The sequence below is a fragment of the Macaca nemestrina genome, chromosome 1, assembly GCF_043159975.1.
Source record: "Macaca nemestrina isolate mMacNem1 chromosome 1, mMacNem.hap1, whole genome shotgun sequence".
Taxonomy (NCBI): domain Eukaryota; kingdom Metazoa; phylum Chordata; class Mammalia; order Primates; family Cercopithecidae; genus Macaca; species Macaca nemestrina.
In genome coordinates, this window is record NC_092125.1 from 13769579 (window position 1) to 13790665 (window position 21087).

General features: G+C 43.4%; 1 protein-coding gene across 3 annotated transcripts in view; it reads right to left on the reverse strand.

The window, feature by feature from the left end:
- LOC105474604 (tubulin folding cofactor E) overlaps positions 1–21087 on the reverse strand; it is a 69363-nt gene that overhangs the window by 42272 nt on the left and 6004 nt on the right. For all 3 annotated transcript variants that reach the window (XM_011729402.3, XM_011729401.3, XM_011729404.3), the window contains exon 2: positions 9327–9411. In XM_011729402.3, the coding sequence (XP_011727704.1) occupies positions 9327–9411 (85 nt within the window). The remainder of the gene's footprint in view (positions 1–9326; positions 9412–21087) is intronic.

Here is a 21087-nt window from a genome sequence, read left to right on the forward strand (position 1 = left end):
GGTTTTCCTTAGAGGAGTAACATGGGGGTGGTGGAACTAGAAATAGAAAAATGTATTTTAAAACATTATTTGATTTCAGTGACAAAGTGTAAGAGCTCAACTAATATATTTATAATAATGCTAAATGAGAAAATAATGCAAAACAAAAATACCATGGTTTGCATTTCTGTCCTAAATTTACACTTTTTATTTATTTATTTATTTATTTATTTATTTATTTATTTTTATTTGAGATGGAGTCTCTCTCTGTCGCCCAGGCTGGAGTGCAGTGGCATGATCTCAGCTCACTGCAACCTCTGTCTCCTGGGTTCAAGCGATTCTCGTGCCTCAGCCTCCCAAGTAGCTGGAATTACAGGCGCCCGCCACCACACCTGGCTAATTTTTGCATTTTTAGTAGAGACGGGGTTTCGTCATGTTGGACAGGCTGGTCTCGAACTCCGGACCTCAAGTGCTCCACCCACTTCAGCTTCCCAAAGTGCTGGGATTACAGGCTTGAGCCACGGTGCCAGGCCCTAAATCTACACTTTTTGAAACAGTAGTAATAAACAAGTTTTAAAACCATGGTAAAAAACAAGAAGTCATGAAGAGCTCTTTATTACTGTTGAGTTGAGTTGCAGGCAGATGATAGGAGAGTTAGAAATGGTGTTAGGTAGTTGCAAAACGGATGCTATGCCCTTTACAGATCAAAGACTAACACTAAAGATCAATATTTTCTGGGACATTTCCAGCAGGTTTCTCAGAAAACAAAACAGCCTCAACAAATAATGAAAAATCCTAGCTGAATGGGTGCCCATCAATAACAACAAATCTCCAAGAGGTAAACTATAATAATTTACATGGACTCCACTGAGATTCTAGATTAACATATTAAGAAACTGTATCCAAACACTGAAATTCTAAACCATGTCTAAAGAGAAAAATGTTGGTGAGGAGAAGAACACAGGGAGGGGTGTCCAAAAACGTTTCTCTTGGAAGCATTTGGCCTGTTCAGGTTCCTTCCTCATTCTGCCCACCAATTACACACGCTGCTGGCAAAATCATCATCCTGACCCATGGCCCTTGTGGAAACAGAATGTGCTCGTAAAACCCAGTTATCAAGATTCACTCTGTCCTATGTCCCCATCAGGATTACCAGATAAAATCGAAGATGCTCAGTTAAGCTTGTATATCAGATAAACAGCAAATCATTTTTAAGTAAGTATGCCCCCATGCATGTCTCACACCAAAAAAAAAAAAAGAAGAAGAAAGAAAAAAAAAATAACTGCTGTTTATCTGAAATCCAAAGTTCACTATGCATTTGGTATTTTTGTTTGCTGAATCTGGCAATACTACACAAAGGTAAAGGGTCCCCAACAGACTCCCAGACTTCCATAGTAAGCTTCTTTCTTGTTGGAGCTTTAGATACAAGCTACTGGAAAAGGCCAGGTTTCTGGGGAGTTCCTAATAAATATTGTTGACCTTGATACCCTGTTTCAGAATGTTTAGTGTTCAGCAAGGTTGCATAACTAGCTGTTCATCATGAGAGGAGAACTCAGCTTTCCTGCAGTGCTTAGTGCTGTAACATCTAAAGAGTTGACCCAGTGAGTTTGTTTTCCCGTGAATAAAACAGTGCAGTAGATAAGCACCTTGCTGTAGACTGCTCTTTTTGTTTGCTTCTCTCATCAGCTGAATTTAATATTCACCTCGACTGCTTTTGCGTTGACACAATTATGATTTTGCTCTGATTCAAGAAAGCCTTCCAAAAAAGAAGCAGAGAGACCACCTTTTTGAACAGAGATACGCTCTGCCCACATACTATCATTACATTTCCTGATTTAAAAAAAAAAAAAACTTCTAACACATTACACCATACCAAGGGAATATTTTATACCAATCCATTATTGCTCAGCCAAGATCCTCAAAATGCTTTACAACAGGCTTATGACACACAAAAGATGAATAAATCAAGGGCTTTCTTTTTTTAGTTTAATTTTTCATTTTTGTGGGTATACACAATATTTTGATACAGGCACACCATGTGGAACAATCACATCAGGGTGAATGGGGTATTCGTCACCTCAAATATTTATCCTTTCTTTCCAACACTTATCCTTTATTTCTAGGGCTTTATTTCTTAAATTGTCAACCATCCGTTTCCTAAGATGTCCATTATCACAGACATATCCTCTCTGATGCTAAGTATTAAAGCTAGATTCTGCTCCCTAGTGCTGAAGAAAAGTCACATTTTAAGATTTATTTCTCACCAGAAAAGAGAACTCCTATCATTGCTTGGAAACAGAAGCACTGAAATAAAAGGTGAGTGGGCAGAATACCGACACACAAAGTTCTGTTCAAAGCATTCTCTTCAGTTTAGGTTGAAAGGAAAAAAACTGAAAATCACTCTGCTGTCTAGGGACAAGGTGACAAGGTCAAGAGGATTTCAAGGTTACTTATCATATTTCGACCCCTCAACTCCCCCAAAAGACAAGAAGTAGAGAGCAGGAGTACCTAGGAAGGACACAGGTGACTGGTGCATGGCCATAAATCTTGGATAAATCTTGTGAAAGTTGATTACAGAAACTGGGTCATTCTTGTCATACGCAACTAAATCAGAGTCAAGGGGCCAAGGGGAAAAAGTACTCGGGGCACACAGCACCTGCTCCAAGAATTCAGTTTATTACAAGCCCAGTTGCTGAAACTGCCTGTTGTAACCTGAAGCCAGTTTTATTTAATAGTTACTAAAACAATCTGCTCTGACTCTAAGACTAATCTTACCCACCACTGTCACTCACCGATCAGAGCTTGCTAGCCAGCTCTCCAAAACTTTACTAGTGCCAGTGAACTTTCTTTCAGAATAATATGTAACATTTCTCCTTTTTATAAAAGGTACTAGGCAGGGCACGGTGGGTCACACCTGTAATCCCAGCACTTTAGGAGGCCGAGGCAGGAGGATCACTTGAGCCCAGGAGTTCGAGACCAGCCTGGGCAAAATAGGGAGTCTCCATCTCTACAAAAAAATCAAAAAATGAAGTGGGAGAACTGCTTGGGCGTAGGAGGTTGAGGCTGCAATAAGCCATGATTGTGCCACTGTACTACTACCTGGGTGACAGAGCAAGACCTTGTGTCAAAAGAAAAAAAAAGGGCCAGGTGCAGTGGCTCACGCCTGTAATCCCAGCACTTTGGGAGGCCGAGGCGGGCAGATCACCTGAGGTCGGGAGTTTGAGACCAGCCTGACCAACATGGAGAAATCCTGTCTAAAAATACAAAATTAGCTGGGCATGGGGGCGCATGCCTATAATCCCAGCTACTCCAAAGGCTGAGGCAGGAGAATCGCTTGAACCTGGGAGGGGGAGGTTGCAGTGAGCCGAGATCACGCCATTGCACTCCAGCCTGGGCAACAAGAATGAAACTCCATCTCAAAAAAAAAAAAAAAAAAAACGAAGGCCAGGAGCGATGGCTCACGCCTGTAATCCCAACACTTTGGGAGGCTGAGGTGGGTGGATCACAAGGTCAGGAGTTCGAGACCAGTCTGGGCAATATGGTGAAACCCCATCTCTACTAAAAATACAAAAATTAGCCGGGCGTGGTGTAGTCCCAGCTACTCAGGAGGCTGAGGCAGAAGAATCGCTTGAACCCGGGAGGCAGAGGTTGCAGTGAGCCGAGATCGTGCAACTGCACTCCAGCCTGGGCGACTGAGCGAGACTCCTTCTTAAAAAAAAGAAAAAAGTCCACTGTTCTCTTTGTTCTTTGGATATACCAAAGACTAGTCTATGTGTATGCCCTGAACTGCAATTCTTGCTTCCCAAATAAAATGTTACATTTAGACATTCATCTACACATTTTATTTTTATTTTGACACTGTAAACCACTATTAATTGCTAACATTACAGATATTAATTATGAGTAATAATAGCTGAGGAGATTACTATATTTACCTTAGGTTACAAAAGAGATCAGAGAAACTAAAAACCAACATGAAATCATCAAACTCTAAAGGACCAGTTAAATTCCAGTAGTCTAGACCAGTGGTTCTCCACCACTTCAGATGCAATGATCCCTTTTGTACTGCCCCAAAAATATCCTGAAACGGAATTCACAGCCAACATCACCTACCCATATAATTTTTTAATGTCAACAAAGTGCCTATTTAAATTTTTAAAAGTTATTTATAATACGATAATATGTATTTCAATTACGTGAATGTTTTGGCATGACAACACTAGAAGACATAATGAAGTAAGCAGTTATTCCAAGGCTAAGAATCAGAATACAGTCCTGCACCACATAATGATGTGTAGGTCAACAGCAGACTGCATATACTACAGAGGTCCCATAATCACACTGGAGCTGAAAAATTCCTATCTCCTAGTGAAGCTGTAGCTGTCTTAATGCTGTAGTACAACATATTACTCTTGTTTGTGGTGATGCTAATGTAAACAAGCCTACTGTGCTGCCAGTCATATAAAAGTATAGCACATACTATTATGGACAGTATATAATATTTGATAATTATAATAAATGGCTATGTTACTAGTTTAAGTGTTCAATATACTATACTTTTTATCATTATTTTAGAGTGTACTCTTCTTCTTTTTTCTTTTCTTTTTTTTTTTTGAGACAGTTTCACTCTGCCGACCAAGGTGGAGTGCAATGGTGCGATCTCAGCTCACTGCAACCTCCACCTCCCAGGTTCAAGTGATTCTCATGCCTCAATCTTCCCAGTAGCTGGGATTATAGGTGCGTGCCACCATGCCCAGCTAATTTTTTCTGTTTTTAGTAGAGACGGGTTTCACCATGTTGGCCAGGCTGGTCTCAAACTCTTGACCTCAGGTGATCCTCCTGCCTCAGCCTCCCAAAGTGCTGGGATTACAGGCATGAGTCACTGCACCCAGTAAACTCCTACTTATTTGGAAAAAAAAAAAGTAAATTGTAAACTACTACCCTCAGGTAGGTCCTTCAGGAGGTATTCTGGAAGAAGGTTCAGATCCAGTGCAGTGGCTCATGCCTATAATCCCAGCACTTTGGGAAGCTGAGGTGGGCGGATCACCTGAGATCAGGAGTTCAAGATCAGAATGGTCAACATGGCGAAACCTCGCCTCTACTAAAAATACAAAAATTAGCCGGGCGTGGTGACATGCACCTGTAGTCGCAGCTACTCGAGAGACTGAGGCCGAAGAATCGCTTGAACCTGGGAGGCAGAGGTTGCAGTGAGCCGAGATCGTGCCACTGCACCCCAGCCTGGGTGACAGAGTGAGACTCCGTCTCAAAAAAAACAAAATTAAATTAAATTTTAAAAAAGTGCCAGGCATGGTGGCTCACGCCTATAAGGCTCACTCGGGAGGCTGAGGCAAGAGAATCGTTGGAACTCGGGCAGTGCAGTGAGCCAAGATCATGCCACTGCACTCCAGCCTGGATGACAGAGCAAGAATCCATCCCCACCTCAAAAAAAAATAAAAAATTTGAAGTTTATAAAATAAAAAAGTTACAGGAAGCTAAGGTTAATTTATTATTAAAGAAAGAAAAGACTTCTAAGTTTAGTTTAGCTTAAAGCTACAGTGTTTCTAAAGTCTACAGTAGGGTACAAGAATGTCCCAGCCTTCACATTCACTCACCACTCACCCAGAGCAACTTCCGGTCCTACAAGGTCCATTCACGCTAAGTGCCTTGTGTAGGCGTACCATTTTCTATCTTTTTTTTTTTTCTTTTGTTTTTTATGATGAGATCTCATTGTGTTGTCTAGGCTGGTCTTGAAACTCCTGGGCTTAAGCAATCCTAACGACTCAGCCTCCCAAGTAGCTGGTACTAACAGGCACATACCACCCATACCACTCCATAATGCTTAATTTTTTTTCAGACGGAGTCTCGCTCTGTCACCCAGGCTGCAGTGCAGGGGCGCGATCTCGGCTCACTGCAACCTCTGCCTCCCGGGTTCAAGCGATTCTCCTGCCTCAGCCGCCTGAGTAGCTGGGACTAACAGGCACATACCACCCATAACACTCCACACTGCTTAATTTTTTTTTTTTTTGAGATGAAGTCTCGCTCTATCACCCAGGCTGGAGTGCAGTGGTGCAATCTCGGCTCACTGAAACCTCCACCTCCCAGATTCAAGCGATTCTCCTGCCTCAGTCACCCGAGTAGCTGGGACTACAGGCGCCCGCCACCACGCCTTGTTAATTTTTATATTTTCAGTAGAGACGGGGTTTCATCATATTGGTCAGGCTGGTCTTGAACTCCTGACCTCGTGATCCACCTGCCTTGGCCTCCCAAAGCGCTGGAATTACAGGCGTGAGCCAATGCACCCGGCCAATTTTGTATTTTTACTGTACCTTTTCTATGTTTAGGTAAATACTTACCATTATGTTACAATTGCCTACAGTATTCAGCAGAGTAACATGTTGTACAGGTTACAGCCTAAAAGCAATAGGCCATGCCATACAGTAGCCTAGGTGTGTAGTAGGCTACACCATCTAGGTTTGTGTAAATACACTATGATGTTCACACAATGACGAAACTACCTAACAGGCATTTCTCAGAACGCATCCCCTTCATTAAGCAATGCATGACTATACTGAGTCAATGTCCCTGAACCAAGGCCCCCCATCAGCATTTCAGGACAAATCCTGCATCACCCAGGACTTGAAGCAATTCTGGATTTTTCTGCTCAGGGTAACCAAGACTTTGAAAATATCACTGTATTCAGAGACCATTAAAGACCATAAAATTATGAACAATTTGGGCAAGCTTTTAGAAGAAGGAAGTAGGCTGGGGTAAGTTCCAAATAAAAAGTCCTTTTGCAGGGGGTGGTGGCTCACACCTGTAATCCCAGCACTTTGGGAGGCCGAGGCCAGTGGATTGCCTGAGGTCAGGAGTTCGAGAACAGTCTGGCCAACCTGCTGAAATCCCCGTTTCTACTAAAAATACAAAAAAATTAGCCAGACGTGGTAGCAAATCCCAGCTACTCAGGACGCTGAGGCAGGGGAATTGCTTGAACCAGGGAGGTGGAGGTTGCAGTGAGCCAAGATCATGCCACTGCACTCCAGCCTTGGCAACAGAGCAAGACTATATCTCAAAAACAAAACAAAACAAAACAAAAAAAAAAACGGTCCTTTCACAGGAGGGTTTGTAAGGTCATGGTCCAGGTACCTAAGGAATCCGTGGGCCTGGCTAAAATATTTCTCCCAAAACACATAACCTGAACAGCTCTGAACAAATTCAGAGATGGCAAGTCTACAAGCAGAGTTGGCCTTTTAAGAACATCCTGACTTTCTAAAATTATGGAATAGTGGACCAGGAGATACGCTGTGTGGTTATCTAATTCTGACCTTCATTTTAAAGGTTAGTAAACTTGTCTTGTTCGTGACCATAAAGACTGTTAAAAGCGGGCTGGTGCAGTGGCTCGCACCTGTAATCTTTGAGACGGAGGTGGGAGGATCGTTTGAGGCCAGGAGCTTGAGACCAGCCTGGGCAACACAGAAAAACTTCATCTCGATAATTTTTTGTTTTGTTTTGTTTTTTTAATTAATTGGGTGTGCTGGTGCGTGCTTGTAGTCCCAGCTACTCAGGAGGCTGAGGCAGAAAGATCACTTGAGCCCAGGAGTTCAGGGTGACAGTGAGCCATGATCATGCCACTGCATTCCAGTCTGGGCGAGACAATGTCTCAAAAAATAAATAAACCAAACAAACAAACAATAAAGATTGTTAAAAATAGACTAGAGGCCTCCTGATTTCTAGGGCAGTATTGTGTTCACTGTACCACACTTAAGGAAAAACAGCTTACTAGGGAAAGATCCTTTTGAGAAATTGAAAACTAATAAACATCAACAACAACAACAAAAATTCAGAAGACAGGCTCTGCCTGAAGGCTCTCAGCACCCTTTTCAGAGCTTCATGCAGTTTTTCTGACATCAGGTAATCAAAAATATTAATAGAAATGCAATGTGATGGGCTAGGCGTGTAATCCTGGCACTTTGGGAGGCCAAAGCAGGCGGATCACAAGGTCAGGAGTTCAAGACCAGCCTGGCAATATGGTGAAACCTCGTCTCTACTAAAAGTATAGAAATTAGCCGGGCATGGTGGTGGGCACCTATAATTCCAGCTACTCGGGAGGCTGAGGCAGGAGAATCACTTGTACCTGGGAGGCAGAGGTTGCAGTGAGCCGAGATTATGCCACTGCATTCCAGCTGGGGGACAGAGCAAGACTCCATCTCAAAAAAAAAAAAAAACAAAAAAAAGCCGAGACGGGCGGATCACGAGGTTAGGAGATCGAGACCATCCTGGCTAACACGGTGAAACCCCATCTCTACTAAAAAAAAATACAAAAAACTAGCCGGGCGAGGTGGCGGGTGCCTGTAGTCCCAGCTACTCGGGAGGCTGAGGCAGGAGAATGGCGCAAACCCGGGAGGCAGAGCTTGCAGTGAGCTGAGATCCGGCCACTGCACTCCAGCCTGGGTGACAAAGCGAGACTCCGTCTCAAAAACAAAACAAAACAAAACAAAACAAAACAAAAAAACAAAAAAACAAAAAACAACAAAAAAAAAGAGGCTGGGCGCGGTGGCTCACGCCTGTAATCCCAGCATTTTGGGAGGCCAAGGTGGGTGGATCACGAGGTCAGGAGATCAAGACCATCGTGGCTAACATGGTGAAACCCTGTCTCTACTAAAAATACAAAAAATTAGCCGGGCGTGGTGGTGGGCATCTGTAGTCCCAGCTACTCGGGAGGCTGAGGCCAGAGAATGGCATGAATCTGGGAGGCGGAGCTTGCAGTGAGCCGAGATTGCACCTCTGCACTCCAGCCTGGGTGACACAGTGAGACTCCCTCTCAAAAAAAAAAAAAAGAAAAAGAAGTGCAATGTGACATGGTGACATGTAACTCTTCCTATCATAAGAAATTTTTTTAATGGTGGCTCAGCATTTCACTATTTAGATGTTCTATATTTTGGGTAATCAATTCCTTCTTACTGGATATCTAGGCTGTTTCTCTTTTCTATTATTTACTCATTGGATTATAAATTGATAATGAGCCAGAAAGGTTTACATTCATCCAATTTAAAGGACTGTCTCACACACACACACACACACACACACACACACACACACACACACACAAAGGACGTAGAAAGCAACGCCACACATAAGGTCAAGAGTCAGAATTTTTTTTAAAAAGGGAAAAATTCTACAAACAGCAGCAATTAAGCCACAAATAAAGTTAACTGCCTTTTTGGAATACAACAAATTCCATAATATAACTACTCCATGAGCCAAACGTTTCTTCCTCTCCATCCCTCCTTATTCAAGTATTAAATATAATCTTGACTAAATGACCATGCTGATTCATAATGAAAAGTTACCTGCATTTAAAATACACAGTCCCTTCGTGGCTCCCATCATGCTTTCCTCTCTCGGGATTGTCCCATTCTACTCCTAACCAGGGTCCTAGCAGAACAAGAAAAACCAAATGAGTAACAGATGATGATACAGGCAACGCTCCATTTTTCTGCAAGCAAATACCAATTTGCAGTGGAAACCACATCACACAGATACCACTTGGGGAGGAGGGAATGGCCAAGTTAGCCTTACACTCAGGACTTCAATCAGCAAATGCCATAGCATGTCTGGGTGAAAAAGCCAACAAAAACCACCTCTCCAGAAAACAAGAATGGCTAAAATTTATTGAGCACACTAAACAAGATTGACCCTCGAGGACATGACACTAAGAGAAATAAGCCACCACAAAAGGACAAACACCATATTCCACTTACATGAGACACCTAGGGTATTTACTACTAAACTGTACATTCAAAACTGGTTCAGATGGTAAATTTTATGTTACATATATTTTACCACAATTTAAAATGTTAAATTAAAAAGTGGTTAAAATGGCAAACTTTATGTTATGTATGTAGCTACAATAAAAATTTCAAAAAAAAAAAAAAAAGCCCAGGCACAGTGGCTCACACCTGTAATCCCAGCACTTTGCAAGGCCAAAGTAGGTGGATCACCTGAGGTCAGGAATTCGAGACTGGCCTGACCAACATGAAGAAACCTCGTCTCTACTAAAAATACAAAATTAGCCGGGCGTGGTGACGCTTGACAGTAATCCCAGCTACTCGGGAGTCTGAGGCAGGAGAAACGCTTGAACCCGGTAGGCAGAGGTTGCAGTGAGCCGAGATCGTGCCACTGCACTCCAGCCTGGGCAACAAGAGCAAAATTCCATCTCAAAAAAAAAAAAAAAAAAATCCAAAAACAAAGGAAAAATAATGTTTTCCTTCAATTTCAGCAAAGAAAAACCCAAAAAAGGTAGTCTTCAAGGAAAAAGAAAATGATCCTGGATAGAAGCCTAAAGATACAGAGGGTGGGGAGACAAAAGGCAAGAAAAGGGTAAATACATGGGTAAAGTTAAATTAATATAGACAACATAAAGTAATAATATCAGTTCTTTGGGTTTAAAATAAACATTGGTTAAAATGTCACACATGAGTTAGGAAGGTGATAAATGGCGTGTTCTAAGGTTTTTCATGGGTCCAAAAGGAGGTATAATTATTAGACTAGATTTCTGTAAATCACAGATACATATTTTAATCTCTAGACTTACCTCAAAATAATAAAAAATTAACTGCTGTGTAAGGAAAAATAAAAAATGAATAACTACTGTGTAAATTAAAACTCTCTCCAAACCATGTCTTTCCTCTGCTACACCACTTCTCACACTACAACAATCAACACAGAAGATGACTTCTGTGACCGAATGTGTGGGGGTTTTCCCCACACACCAAGCAGTGGATGCCACCTGGGTGTCCACCGATTCAATTCTGACACTATCTGACTGGACATAGTGTCAGACCCCCAGCCACCAGTCTGGGCATCTGGAACTTTTGACTGACCAGCTTCAAACAGCTGGGGTTCCAACAACCCCCTCTTTATATTTGATTAATTTCCTGGAGTGGCTCACAGAACTCATGAAAACACTTATTTACATTTACAGGTTTATTATAAAAAATATTGCAAAGAATCTAGATGAAGAGGTGCGCTACGGCAAGGTACGGAGGAAGGGCTGTGGAGCCTCCAAGCCCTCCATGGATGCAAGAACCTTCACAGATTCAGCTATCTAGAAGTTCAAAGACATCAGCATTCCTGCCTCTAGTGTAGGGGGGTGAGAGCCTCTCCAGGAGGGACTTATGACCCACAATCGGAATGGTGAAGATGATTAGAGATCTGCCTTGGGGCAGGAGAATGGAGGGCAGGAAAGAGATCCTGTTGCCTGAGGCCAGACACACCAACATTATAACAAAAGACTGTAACAAGAGGTATGGGAGCTAAGAACCAGGAACCAAGAACAAAAACCAATATATATCATACCACCACAACTACCAAACTAATACAGAAGAAACATCAGATAAAAATAATCATCTCGGCCGGGCGCGGTGGCTCAAGCCTGTAATCCCAGCACTTTGGGAGGCCGAGATGGGCGGATCACGAGGTCAGGAGATCGAGACCATCCTGGCTAACACGGTGAAACCCCGTCTCTACTAAGAAATACAAAAAATAGCCGGGCGAGGTGGCAGCGCCTGTAGTCCCAGCTACTCGGGAGGCTGAGGCCGGAGAATGGCGTGAACCCGGGAGGCGGAGCTTGCAGTGAGCTGAGATCCGGCCACTGCACTCCAGCCTGGGCTACAGAGCGAGACTCCGTCTCAAAAAAATAAATAAATTAATTAAAAAAATAATAATCATCATCATCATCATCTCTAGGCTTGGTTGTTCATGCCTGTAATCCCAGCACTTTGGGAGGTGAAGGCGGGTGGATTGCTTGAGCTTAGGGGTTCGAGACCAGCCTAGGCAACATGGCAAAACCCTGTCTCTACTAAAAATACAAAAAAATAGCTGGGCATGGTGGTGCATGCCTGTGATCCCAGCTACCCAGAAGGCTGAGGCGGGAGGATTGTTTGAGCCTGGGGTGTGGAGGTTGCAGTGAGCCAAGGTTGAGCCACTGCACTCCAGCCTGAGTGACAGGGGGAGACTCTGTCTCAAAAAACAAAAAAAGAAAAGAAATAGTGGCTGGGCACTGGAGCTCACGCCTGTGATCCCAGCACTTTGGGAAGCCGAGGCTGGCTGACTGTTCGAGCTCAGGAGTTCGAGATCAGCCTAGGTAACACAGTGAAACTACGTCTCTACAAAAACTACAAAAACAAGCCTGGTGTGGTGGTGCGCACCTGTAGTTCCAGCTACTTGGAAGGCTGAGGTGGGAGGACCACTTCAACCCAGAAGGCGGAAGTTGCAGATAGCACTACTGCACTCCAGCCTGGGCAATGTAATAAGACGCTGTCTCAAAACAAAAAACAAAACAAAACAAAAAAAAACAATAATCATCGTCATCCAATGAAGGTAAAAAAAGAAAACAAGGAACAGAACATCAGCAAAACAAACAAAAAGTAGTAAGATGAGAGATATAAACCCAAATTATCAATAATTAAGTAAAACATAAATGGTATAAATGCACTCATTAAAAGAAAACATTTTCCAATACCCGGGCACAGCAGCTCACACCTATAGTCCCAGCACTTAGGGAGGCCAAGTCGGGTGGATCACCTGAGGTCAGGAGTTCGAGACCAGCCTGACCAACATGGCGAAACCCCGTCTCTACTAAAAATAGAAAAATTAGCCGGGCGTGGTGGTGGGTGCCTGTAATCCCAGCTACTCGGGAGGCTGAGGCTGAGGTAGGAGAATTGCTGGAACCCAGCAGGTGTAGGTTGCAGTGAGCCAAGATCGCGCCATTGTACTCCAGTCTGGGCGACAAGAGCAAAACTCCATCTCAAAAGGAAAAAAAAAAGAAGTACAATTAATGTTATCATCATAGAAACTATCAGAATGGGTTGAACTGATGGATGCTACAAAGAATGCACAAAGTAAGACCATTCTCTCACACTGCAAAGCACAAGTCATTTTTCAAGCTAAAGCAGACGGAAAGAGCAAAGCCAGCATTCAACTGTCAGCATTCAAGTCTGACGAAGAACATCTATGGTTTAGCAAGCTTTTGCCCAGGGGCCAGTACATTAATGACAGAGGAGCAAGTACAGAAACCAGTATGAATAAGAGAGTGGACAGAAGTGGTATAAGGGCAGGCCTACCTACCTCACTAGTCAGATCCCAGGAATGTGTAAGATCCAGATTTTTGCTTTCTACATCCAGGGTGAACAAACCCTGATAGCCTCACTTTAAAAATTCCAAATGCACAAAAGACTGAACCAGACACTAGCACACAGGTTTATTAATTTACAATGATAGATAAAGCTGTCACACAAACCTGATTACTCTGGTCGGCCTAATTTTTTTCCTATTCTCCATGGACTCAAGCCACATGAAAAACCATCATAATCAGTCCCAACTTCACTGACATCACAAGAATTAAAAATAATTAATCCATTACAAAGTTTCTGCATAGCGAAAGAAACAATCAAAGTGCCAGGCGCGGTGACTCACGCCTGTAATCCCAGCATTCTGGAAGGCCGAGGCGGGCGGATCACGAGATCAGGAGATCGAGACCATCCTGGCTAGCACCACGGTGAAAACCCGTCTCCACTAAAAAATATAAAAAATTAGCCGGACGTGGTGGCGGGTGCCTGTAATCCCAACTGCACAGGAGGCTGAAGCAGGAGAATGGTGTGGACCCGGGAGGCGGAGCTTGCAGTGAGCCGAGATGGCGCCACTGCACTCCAGCCTGGGCCACGGAGCAAGACTTCGTCTCAAAAAAAAAAAAAAAAAAAAGAGATTGAGACCATCCTGGCCAACGTGGTGAAACCCCGTCTCCACTAAAAATACAAAAATTAGCTGCGCGTGGGGGCGCACGCCTGTAGTCCCAGCTACTCGGAAGGCTAAAGCAAAAGAATCCCTTGAGCGGGGGAGGTGGAGGTTGCAGTGAGCCAAGATGGCGGCTATTGCACTCCAGCCTGGAGACAGAGCGAGACTGTCTCAAAAGAAAATAAACAATCAACAAAGTGAAGAGACAACTCATAGAATGGGAGAAAATATTTACAAACTACTCATCTAATTAGGGATTAATAACCAGAATATAATAAGGAGCTCAAACAATTCAATAGAAAAAACATCTAATAATCCGATTAAGAAATGGGCAAAAGATCTGAATAGACATTTCTCAAAGGAAGGCATACAAATGGCAAGCAGGTATATGAAAAGGTACTCAACATCACTCATCATCAGATAAATGCAAATCAAAACTACAATGAGGTATCACATCACCCCAGTTAAAAGGGCTTTTATCCAAAAGAGAGGCTATATAACAAATGCTAGAGGAAAGGGAACCCTCACACACTGCTGGTGGGAATGTAAATTAGTACAACCACCATGGAGAGCAGTTTGGAGAATCCTCAAAAAACTAAAAATAGAACTGCCATATGTTCCAGCAATCCTACTGCTAGTTATATATCCAAAAGAAAGAAAAACACTATATAGAAGAGACATCTGCACTCCTGTGTTTACTGCAGCACTATTCTGAATAGCCAAGGTTTGGAATCAACCTAAGTGTCCATCAACAGATGAATGGATAAAGAAAATAAACACATACACAAGAAAATACTATTCAGCCTTAAAAAAGACTGAGATCCTGTCGTTTGCAACAACATGGGTGGAAATGGAGGTCATTCTGTTAAGTGAAATAAGGCAAGCACAGAAAGACAAACCTCACATGTTCTCACTTATTTGCAGGAGTTAAAAAAATGAAAACAATTGAACTCATGGAGATAGAGAGTAGAATGGGGCTGGGCAAGGTGGTTCACGCCTGTAATCTCAGCGCTTTGGGAGGCTGCAGCAAGCGGATCACCTGAGGTCAGGAGTTCAAGAGCAGCCTGGCCAACATGGCAAATCCCCGTCTCCATTAAAAATACAAAATTTAGCCAGACGTGGTGGTGCACACCTGTAATCCCAGCTACTTGGGAGGCTGAGGCAGGAGAATCACTTGAACCCAGGAGGCGGAGGTTGCTATAAGCCAAGATGGCACCACTGCACTCCAACCTGGGCAACAGAGCGACGCTCCATTTTAAAAAAAAAAAAAAAGAGAGAAAGAAGAAGTAGAATGATGGTTACTAAAGGCTGGGAGGCTGGGCAGGGGAAGGGAGTGGGAATGGTTAATGGGTACAAGAATACAGATAGCATGAATAAGATCTAGTGTTTGATAGCATGATAGGGTGACTACAGTCAACAATAATTTATTGTACATCTTTATATAACTAAAAGGGTATAATTGGGCTGTTTGTAACACAAAGACAGAATAAATGGTGATGGATACCTCATTTACCCAGATGTGATTATTATATATTGTATGCCTGTATCAAAACATCTCATGTACCCTATAAATAAATACACCTGCCAGGCGCAGTGGCTCACGCCTGTAATCCCAGCACTTTGGGAGGCCGAGGCGGGCGGATCACCCCAGGTCGCAAGTTTGAGACCAGCCTGATGAACATGGAGAAACCCCGTCTCTACTAAAAATACAAAAATTAGCCGGATATGGTGGCACATGCCTGTGATCCCAGGTACTCGGGAAGCTGAGGCAGGAGAATCCCTTGAACCTGAGAGGCGGAGGTTGCAGTGAGCTGAGATTGTGCCACTGCACTCCAGCCTGGGCAACAGGAGCAAAACTCTGCCTCAAAAAATAAAAAATAAATGCACCTACTATGTACCCACAAAAATTAAAAGAATCCAACAATCCAGAAATCATCCTCCTTGGTATTTACCTAAATGAGTTGAAAATATATGCCCACACAAAAACCTGCACACAAATGTTTAAAGCAACTTTACTCACAATTCCCCAAACTAGAAAACAAAATATCCTTTAGTAGGTGAAGAATAAACCATGGTACATCCAGACAATGGAATAGTAATCAGCATTACAAATATATAAGCTGGCCTGGAACTGTGGCTCACGCTTCTGATCCCAGCACTTTCAGAGGCCAAGGCAGGAGGATCACTTGAGCCCAGGAGTTCAAGTCCAGTCTGGGCGCCATAGGAAGACCTTGTCTCAACAAAAAATTAGCAAGGTGGCCGGGCGCAGTGGCTCACGCCTGTAATCCCAGCACTTTGGGAGGCCGAGGCAGGTGGATCACGAGGTCATGAGATCGAGACCATCCTGGCTAACACAGTGAAACCCCGTCTCTACTAAAAATACAAAAAATTAGCCGGGCATGGTGGTGCGCGCCTGTAGTCCCAGCTACTCGGGAGGCTGAAGCAGGTGAATGGCGTGAACCCGGGAGGCGGAGCTTGCAGTGAGCGGAGATCGTGCCACTACACTCCAGCCTGGGCGACAAAACGAGACTTCGTCTCAAAAAAAAAAAAAAAAAAAAATTAGCAAGGTATGGTGGCTAGTGCCTGTAGTCCCAACTACTCAGGAGACTGAGGTGTGACGATCACTTCGGCCCCATAGGTTGAAGCTGCAGTGAGCTATGATCGTGCCACTGCACTCCAGCCTGGGCTACAGAAAAAGACTCTGTCTTAAAAAATAAGGGCTAGATGCAGTGGTTCACGCCTGTAATCCCAGCACTTTGGGAGGCCTAGGCAGGCAGATTGCTTGAGCCCAGGAGCCAAAAACCAGTCTGGCAAAATCCGCTCTCTAAAAAATACAAAAAAATTAGCCAGGCATGGTAGTGCACACCTGTAGTCCCAGCAACTTGGGAGGCTAAGGTGAGAGAATCATTTGAGCCCAGGTACAGAGGCTATAGTTACAGTGAGCTATGACAGCACTACTGAACTCCAGCCTGGGCAACAGAGTGAGAACCTGTTTCAAAAAAAAAAGAAAGAAAGAAAGAAAAGAAAAAAAAGAAATTTTCAAATGCCTATAATAAAATTCGTTACAAATTTTAAGTAGGGCTGCATCCTAGTAGTAAGTAAGCTATAACATGCACCCTGAAATCACTAAATGAAATAAATAACTTAATTACCTACTTAATTCCACTACAATTTTCACCTAAATACCATGGTGTATATGTCAAAGACAGGAACTTTGGTTTGATACAATGTTTAGATGTTCCCCTAGGCAACAGTCAGTAAGTTTAGCTGTTTCCTTCATCCATATCATGTCATTACCATATTAAAATACATATATATCTATTTGCTCTGCAGGAGGATAAAAGCATGATTCTTCTGAAAGGTGTATACAACTGCTAAAAGAACAGCACTGCTGTAAATACTTTATGAAGAGATTTGCTACCAGACTACCTGTGTCAACTCTATTCTCTAGGTATTATTATTTCAATACAGGAAATGAAAAAAAAATTAAAACTCTGGAACAAGAACAGTAATCAAACAACAATAATAAGATATAATCAATAAATACTATTTTTTTTTTTTTTTTGGAGACAGAGTCTCACTCTGTCACCCAGGCTGGAGCAATGATGCAATCTCGGCTCACTGCAACCTCCGCCTCCTGGGTTCAAGCGATTTTCCTGTCTCAGCCTCCCAAGTAGCTGGGACTACAGGCACATGCCACCATGCCCGGCTAATTTTTTGTATTTTTAGTAGAGACGGGGTTTCACTGTGTTAGCCAGGAAGGTCTCGATCTCCTGACCTCATGATCCACCCACCTCGGCCTCCCAAAGTGCTGGGATTACAGGCATGAGCCACCATGCCCAACCATTAAATACTATTTTTTAAAATATCTCTAGCATTAAAACTCAGTATATAAATAATGTGAAAAGCCAAAAGTAGGTAAATAAATGCTACAGAAGTCTTTATAAATAAACAACATTTCATTTTGGTGAAAAAGTGTAACCACAGGAAATGGTGGGATAAAAATTAGATTTTTCGGCCGGGCGCGGTGGCTCAAGCCTGTAATCCCAGCACTTTGGGAGGCCGAGACGGGCGGATCACGAGGTCAGGAGTTCGAGACCATCCTGGCTAACACGGTGAAACCCCGTCTCTACTAAAAAATACAAAAAACTAGCCGGGCGAGGTGGCGGGCGCCTGTAGTCCCGGCTACTCGGGAGGCTGAGGCAGGAGAATGGCGTAAAAACCCGGGAGGCAGAGCTTGCAGTGAGCTGAGATCCGGCCACTGCACTCCAGCCTGGGCGACACAGCGAGACTCCGTCTCAAAAAAAAAAAAAAAAAAAAAAAAAAAATTAGATTTTTCGGCCGGGCGCGGTGGCTCAAGCCTGTAATCCCAGCACTTTGGGAGGCATCACGAGGTCAGGAGATCGAGACTATCCTGGCTAACATGGTGAAACCCCGTCTCTACTAAAAATACAAAAAACTAGCCGGGCGTGGTGGCGGGCGCCTGTAGTCTCAGCTACTTGGGAGGCTGAGGCGGGAGAATGGCGTGAACCCGGGAGGCGGAGCTTGCAGTGAGCCGAGATCACGCCACTGCACTCCAGCCTGGGAGACACAGTGAGACTCCGTCTCAAAAAAAAAAAAAAAAAAAAAAAAAAAAAATTAGATTTTTCTCTATATGGGAAGCTAAGAAACTCATGTCTAAAATTAATCAAGAAAAAAGCTAATGCAGATTTTTTTTAATTAATTTTTTTAGAGACAGCATCTCACTCTGTTGCCCAGGCTGGATTATATAGCTCATAGCAGCCGTGAATTTATGGGCTCAAGCAATCCTCCCACCTCAGCTTCCCAGTAGCTGGGACTATAAGCCTGAGTCACCATGTCTGGCAAATAATTTTGTTAAAAGAGACAGCAGATGAAAAGAGCATGTGACTACCCTACCTTAAAATCTTAAAGAATAGATACCACTTTGGACTAAAGGATTAAACCAAGATGTGAAATAGAATCAAGTTTTTCAATAATCTGGACTTACTGATTTAAAACAATTCTGGGCCAGGTGAGGTGGCTCACGCCTATAATCCCAGCACTTTGGGAGGCTGAGGTGGGCGGATCATCTGAGGTCAGGAGTTCGAGACCACCCTGACCAACATGGTGAAACCCTGTCTCTACTAATAATACAAAAATTAGCTGGGCGTGGAGGGGGGTGCCTGTAATCCTCGCTACTCGGGAGGCTGATGCAGGAGAATCTCTTAAACCTGGGAGGCAGAGGTTGCAGTGAGCCAAGATCCCACCACTGCACTCCAGCCTGGGCGATGAGAGCAAGACTCCATCTCAAAAAAAAAAAAAAAAAAAAAAATCTGTTCACCAATTTGACAGTATGAATCCCAACTTTCTTTTTTTTTTTGAAACAGAGCCTTGCTCTGTCACCCAGGCTGGAGTGCAGTGGCATGATCACGGTTCACTGCAGACTCGACCTCCTGGGCTCAAGCAATCCGCCCATTTCAGCTTCCCAAGTAGCTGGGGCTACAGGCACATGCCACCATGCCAGGCTGATTGACTGATTGATTGATGCTGGAGACGGATCTTGTTATGTTACCCAGGCTGGTCTCAAACTCCTGAGCTCAAGCAATCCTCCCTCTTCAGTCTCCCAAAGTGCTGTGATTACAGGCATGAGCCACCACACTCAGCCTATGAATCACAATTTAAACTGTACAGTTTTGTAAAAAATCTATTTTTTTTTAGAATTGCACTGTAAAGTATTTAGGAATGAAATGCTACTCTGTATATAATTTAAAATGCTTAAGCAAAAAATAAGAGATGGGCCGGGCACAGTGGCTCACGTCTGTAATCCCAGCGCTTTGGGAGGGTGAGGTGGGTGGATCACGAGGTCAGGAGTTCGAGACCAGCCTGGCCAACATGGGGAAACCCCATCTCTACTAAAAATACAAAAATTAGCTGGGCATAGTGGCACATGCCTGTAATCCCAGCTACTTGGGAGGCTGAGGCAGGAGACGCGCTTGAACCAGGGAAGCAGCAGTTGCAGTGAGGGGAGATCATACCACTGCACTCCAGCCTGGATGACAGAATGAGGCTCCATGTCAAAAAAAAAAAAAAAAGGAAATGAAGTAAATATGGCAACATGTTAACAATCGTTAAATTGACACAACAGGCATATACAGGTGTCCATTATACTATTCTTTCTACTTTCTTTGTCTATACTTTTTTTTTTCTTTTTTTTTTTTGAGATAGAGTCTGTCTCTGTGGCCCTGGCTAGGGTGCAGTGGTGCAATCTCGGCTCACTGCAACCTCCACGTCCTGGGTTTCATCAATTATCTTGCCTCAGCCTCCCAAGTAGCTGGGATTACAGGCACCCACCACCACACCCAGCTAATTTTTCTGTACTTTTAGTAGAGACAGGGTTTTGCCATGTTGCCCAGGCTGGTCTCGAACTCTTGACCAAGTGATCCACCTGCCTCCCAAAGTGCTGGGATTACAGGCATGAGTCACCACGCCTGGCTTATTCTCTCTACTTTCTATACATTTGAAACCTTTTCTTTTTTGTATTTTCTAATAATGATATAAAAAATACTCATATTTTCCTTAAATCTATTCTACTTGTAGGAATTAATCCAACAGATACAGCTCTGTCCATTAAAAAGGCCCAGAAACAAGGACCGACCCAGTAGCAATGAGCACCCCTGCAGCCCATACTGTGGCCCCTGAATATTTGCCAGCAAAAAAAGAAAGAAAACAGCAAGAAATCTAAGATGAACCTTTACATCATAGCTTCCTTATCATATGAGGAAAGCTTTTCCAGCTTCTAGAGGCTGAGGCTGCACACTCCTTAGCTCATGACCCTCTCCCATCTTCAAAATCAACAATGGCCAGCTGAAACATTCTCACATCACACTGACACTGCCTCTTCTACCTCTAGCTTCTACCTCTTTTTTATTTTTTTATTTTTTATTTTTTTTTTTTGAGACGTTTTGTTCTTGTCACCCAGGCTGGAGTGCAACAGCACAATCTCAGCTCACTGTAACCTCTGTCTCCCAGGTTCAAGCAATTCTCCTGCCTCAGCCTCCCAAGTAGCTGGGATTACAGGCATGCGCCACCATGTCTGACTAATTTTTGTATTATTAATAGAGATGGGTTTCACCATGTTGGTCAGGCTGGTCTTGAACCCCCGACCTCAGGTGATCCACCCGCCTCGGCCTCCCAAAGTGCTGGGACTACAGGTGTGAGCCACTGCACCTGGCCTAGCTTCTACTTCTAATGATTCTTGTGATTACATTGAGCCCAACTGGATAAACCAGGATACTCTACCAATCTTAAAATCAGCTG